The 5,771-nt window shown below is 37.8% G+C and overlaps 1 protein-coding gene across 1 annotated transcript; it reads left to right on the top strand.

Annotated features, from left to right (window-relative positions):
- The first annotated feature begins 579 nt into the window (after positions 1 to 579).
- Positions 580 to 4,544, top strand: LOC131048206 (cytochrome b561, DM13 and DOMON domain-containing protein At5g54830). Its single transcript, XM_057982098.2, has one exon. It carries the CDS (start codon positions 958 to 960, stop codon positions 3,730 to 3,732), a length of 2,775 nt encoding a protein of 924 aa, XP_057838081.2. The 5' UTR covers positions 580 to 957; the 3' UTR covers positions 3,733 to 4,544.
- Positions 4,545 to 5,771: the final 1,227 nt, after the last annotated feature.

Here is a 5,771-nt window from a genome sequence, read left to right as displayed (position 1 = left end):
ATTAACTTGACATCTTTACATGTTTTGTTTCAAGGGAAACACTTATCCCTACCCTACAGAAACCATAAAAAATCTAGAACCCATTTTTATGTAAGAATATATTGAAAACATCAAGAAGAGCAACAATGGGACTAAAAATGACACTCAAACAAGTTTGTAGATATCAAATTTGTGTACCCATATCATATTCAAGAGAAATTGGATCCACACTTGTGATATTGAATCATCAATCTTTAAAAATAATGTAAAATAATGAACAACACATTAGTTGAATTGAAAAAATTAAATCTAAATATCTTTATATAATTAATAGATAATATTTTTTATTATCGATTTTTTAAACTTTATTTCTTTTTCAAACATCTAATTCATTTACATATGTTACAATTTTAAATTTTTTCCTTTCATCTAAAATAATTTAAAATATTCTTTATTTACCCGAATCTTACTCTCCTTATTTCAAGAGTGGAATATTTATTTTCCCTTTGACCTTAAAATTGGACTATTTTGTTTGTAAATTCAACTTCAACACTATGTAGGAACGTAAATTCTCACGAAAGGAAATCTTCTTAGACTTCCACATTTCTCCAAATCCTAAGGATTTCGGGGTTCTATAACACTTAGTGAAAGTCAAAATCGTAGAAGAAATCCCCACCAGATGCGGCAATTTCATTCAAGAAGACACCCTCCTAAAACACAACCGACGTGAAAAGGCCACCCCACTAACTTCTACAACACTTTTCCCACGCCTAACGCAATATTTCTGGATTTTCTGTTTAATACATCGATCTTTCCAATACCAAAGACCAGATCAAACTACAGATCGGCCAAAGGGGAAATGCCTTGTAGAATTTGAGATCTCTTGTTAAAGGTATGTAACAGTTCTGGAATGGAAAGGAACCTTTGTTCTTTATTAGCTTCTTTTTAGTATTGCCATTTGCAATTTTGTTGGGCTTAATGATATCTGCAATGGGCTTGGGTGGTTTGGCAATGGAGTCGACCACGAGAATGGTTTTATCTGTTGTGGGTATGGTTATTTTAGGCTTTATGATGCTGGGGTTTTTTTCAAATGCGGAATCCGTAGAAAAAAGTTGCACCCACAACAGTTCCATGGTAGGTTTTTCAGGGGAATTTAAAATGGTACAACATCAGCTCAGGGGGTTGATGACAGTTTTGGATGATTGCTCCTTCAGAGTGACCAATTTTGATATGATAGAAGGGAGTGAGGTGATCTGGTGGGGCGCTCATGGAGATGATTTTCAGAATTTGACTGAGGGGTTTATTGTATCAGAGGAAAAGCTCAATAGGACCTATAAGAATGATTCTATGGTGGTTAGATTGAGTAATTATACGTTTGATCAGTTTAGTGTTCTGGGTGTATGGGATGTTACAACTGCATCTGATTTTGGGCATGTGCTGCTGGAAGTTGCCAATGATTCTGTTGGTGTTGACGACGGATTTACTCTGGCACCGAGCCCTGCACCTGCTCCCTCAAATGAAAACGGATCTGAGTATAGGATTAAGAGGGGTGCCAAACAACCTGTCATGTTTGACAGTTGCATTGAGCTTGCAACGAATTTTAGGCTGAGATGGTCTTTAAACAGAGCTAGAGATGTAATTGATATTGGACTTGAAGCTGTTGTGAGCGAGCGGCATTATCTGGCATTTGGGTGGGCACGGCCAAAATCATTGAGTAGGCCTATGCTTCATGCAGATGTGGCAGTGACCGGATTTACTGATCAAGGTCACCCGTTTGCCGATGATTATTATATTACAAAGTATAGTGAATGTGTATTAAACAAGGATGGTGGTCCTTCAGGAGTCTGTCCTGATTATGTTTATGCAGATTCTGAGGGAAACAGTGAGGTCAATAATACAAGACTTGTATATGGTCAAAGGCAAGATGGTGTGTCTTTAATTCGTTATCAAAGGCCTCTTCAAAGTGCAGATGCAGAATTTGATGTCTCAGTGAATGCTACTGATAATATGAGTGTGATTTGGGCATTGGGTTTAATGAGGCCGCCGGATAGTCTCCGCCCTTTGTACTTACCTCAGAATCATGGAGCTACGTATGGTCATACCACATTCAGGGTTGCAGATATTGTAGACAAATGTTTGGGACCATTAGAGGCAGAAACCAAGGATGACCGTGCTATAATTGTTGCCGATGGGAAATCATCTCTTATTGTTGGAGCAGATAATGCTGTCCACTATCCTAATCCACCGAATCCATTGAAGGTCTTGTACATAAACAAGAAAGAGGCTCCCAGTTTGAAAGTTGAAAGGGGCGTGCCAGTGACATTCTCAGTACAAGCTGGTCATGATGTTGCATTTTATATAACTTCAGATCCCATCGGTGGGGCTGCATCTGTAAATAAAACTCAAAACGATACCATCTATGCAGGTGGAGAAGATGCTCATGGGGTTCCAGCAAATCCTTTTGAGCTAAAGTGGACTCCAGATCGTAAAACACCCGATCAAGTCTTCTATCAATCATTCTATGAAAAGAAAATGGGTTGGAAGGTGCAAGTAGTTGATGGCGGGCTTTCTGATATGTACAATAGCAGTGTATTTCTAGACGATCAGCAAGTTTCTTTGTTTTGGACTTTATCAGAAACTTCAATATCCCTTGCTGTTCGAGGAGAGCGTAAAAGTGGTTATATAGCAATTGGTTTGGGTGCTGGGATGGTGAATAGTTTTGCATATGTGGGGTGGGTTGATGGCACGGGAAAAGGGAATATGGGAACATACTGGATCGATGGACGGGAATCCTCAAAAATACACCCTACTGAAGAAAAAATATCAGATTTAAGATGCAGATCTGAGAATGGGATTATTACCTTTGAATTTACTCGTCCTTTGAATCCACAATGCAGTGGAAAAAATTATTGTAAGAATATTATTGATCCATCTACACCATTAAAAGTTGTGTGGGCCATTGGTGCTCTTTGGTCCGAGGAACACTTAAGTGAAAGAAATATGCATTCAGAAACCAGCACCCGGGCTGTCTTGGTGCATTTGTTGAGGGGTGCAGCTGAGGCAGATGAAGCACTTCGCCCTGTTTTAGCAGTTCATGGATTTATGATGTTTCTTGCTTGGGGAATTCTGCTCCCTGGAGGAATATTAGCAGCAAGATATTTGAAGCATGTGAAAGGAGATGGCTGGTTTCAGATCCATGTGTATTTACAGTATTCTGGTATAGCAGTGATGCTACTTGGTGTACTTTTTGCTGCAGCTGAACTCAGGGGATTCTACATAAGATCTCTGCATGTGAAGTTTGGGGTGGCAGCCATACTTTTTGCATGTGCACAGCCAGTCAATGCATACTTACGCCCAAAGAAGCCAACTACAGAAGAAATGCCTTCTTCGAAAAGGATCCTTTGGGAGTATTTGCACATAGCTACCGGAAGAAGTGCAGTTGTAATTGGAATTGTAGCTCTCATAAGTGGAATGAGACAACTCGGAGATAGATATGGTATTGAGCATGTGAAAGGACTTAACTGGGCGCTGATTCTGTGGTTTCTTGTTGGTGCCATGGCTGTGGTTTACTTGGAATATCGAGAGTCTAAAAGCAGGAAAATTTTTAGAAGTGCATCTAGAAGCAATTGGGTTATGGAGAACAATGAAGATGATGATTCTCTAGATCTGTTGCATTCTAATAGGCCATTCCCCACAGAGCAGAGTCATCGTCCATCGCAAGGAATGGAAGTTCAGTTAGAACCCATGCATTAGGAATGAAGTTGCTTCTGCTTCACACATTTGTACAGGTCCAGTCAGTTATGCCCACATTGTTTGGCCCTTGAAGAATTTGAAGCAGCTTATGAACTAGCTTTCTTGCATATGGTATGCCATGGGGTAGTTCATCTTTTTGGAAGAATTGGAATGTTATATTTTAAGCATTTTAAATTCTGGTGAATTATTGTCAAATTGCTGAGAAATGGAAAGCAAATATACCAGACATTATTAGAGTTCTTAACAGATTTCAGATGCAGTCTTTGACATGTAACAAGGCATTTTCACAGTCGAAGAGCGGAACTTACCATAAGTATTAACCAAAGAGCAGTAGATGACTTATTGTACGAGGAAACAGCTTGAAACTTCTGGGAAATTTTGTGATTTAAGAATCATATGTTCCCTCCGTGGCCATGAAATACAAGACTAACAGATTACAGGTACAATCTTCAAGCTGCTTTTTTATGAAGCCTTCTAGATTAAAGGACCGCAGACCATTATTTTCACACTCTCATGGGTGTGTGCAGGAATAAATGTCATCTCCTTGTGGCTTATGTGATAATTCAGTCTCATGAGCTTTGATTATAACATTCTATGCTTATTTCTTTCATGTTAGCCCTATTTTTGTATTTAAACAAGGGAAAGCCTCCAAGGTTTTATGTTTTTGCATTCTCTTAGTTTTTCCAGTCTTTTAAAAGTAGATGAGCCTTGATGGCAATCACAGCTGGATAGCGTCTGTATTGGCCTATCCCTTATGTGAACACAAATATTTACGGGTATAGTTACACTGCTTTTACAGTTCTATTCTTTTCCTTGAATGTGTTAAAGTATATACCATCACCATTTCATGCATGAATTTTTTTGAAATTTGCATTTCTATCAGGCAGGCAGCATAATTCTATTGCAAACATTTTAGGCCCAGTTGTCAGTGTTCTCCCATATGAATATGCTGTTTTGGACACTATATCCTCAAATGATTTGATTGAAAAGCATCACTGTGATGCCTGATCCTAAGCACAGATTTTTGAAAAAAGTATATAATTGCTCATGCTGCATCAGCAAAGAATGCTCTTGTGATAATTACTTGGTAGTTAGTATAGCAATGGGTTTGACTGTTGACATCTTCATGGAGTTACCAAGAAGAGCTGTCATTGAACACAAATGGAGAGACAAATAAAGTTTATCGGTGGTCACTGATATAGATGTTCATAAATGAAATGAAAGGATTGAACATTATTTGTTTTGAGCACAGGCAAGAAAGATGGATTCTTTTATATACTTTGCTGATACAAACCATCTTGATAGCTGTTTCAGAGGTTTTCTGCACTGCTATTGACCTTAATAATCTAAACAGTCTATAAGTACGAGTAGCATAAGCAGGTCTACCTGTCTAAATACACCAGTTTTGATTCAAACACATGGAAAGCTTTAATTGAGTGTGTGTAAAGTTTTGTTCATTGTGATGTGGGTTCTCAATCTATTCACTGGATGACAAACTGTATAAAATCCACTCTGAATTTTAACCTTATTTTTGCAATTTTCAAACAGTTTGTAATCTTCCTGAGTCAGTTAGTTTAATTGCAAGTTGTATCGTTTCCTTGTTTGCCAGATTTGTATGTACAAATCAATGGCAATAAACCAACAATTTTGTATGTAACTGATGGAATACAGATTTCATTAGCATTTCAATTATGAAAAACACAGAGATTCATGAACCAATATCTGAACTCTTTGCTGACTTAATAAACAGAGATAGCATTTGTATAATCTTTCCAGCAGTGATGTCTTGCACAGTGATTTATAGGTCTTTTCAACACCATATGCATTTGATGTATATATAAAGAGCATTAATGCTCAGTGTTGGAAATCACTGACATTAATAAATACATTCATATAGTTCAACCATACAAAAGGAAGCTACAGCCAAAAACACTCATCTAAAGATCAAATTCTGAACGGTACCTTCAGAAGATATGATGAACAGCAATACCACAAACCACTGAATACTTGTAGAAGAAAATCGTGCCAGAGAAATATAG

The sequence above is a fragment of the Cryptomeria japonica genome, chromosome 10, assembly GCF_030272615.1.
Source record: "Cryptomeria japonica chromosome 10, Sugi_1.0, whole genome shotgun sequence".
Taxonomy (NCBI): Eukaryota; Viridiplantae; Streptophyta; class Pinopsida; order Cupressales; family Cupressaceae; genus Cryptomeria; species Cryptomeria japonica.
Note: the sequence above shows the minus strand (reverse complement) of the source record. Positions and strands in the feature narration are given on the sequence as shown.

Coding starts and splice junctions, on each gene's coding strand:
- LOC131048206 (XM_057982098.2), top strand. CDS start 958: ATGATATCTGCAATGGGCTTGGGTGGTTTGGCAATGGAGTCGACCACG.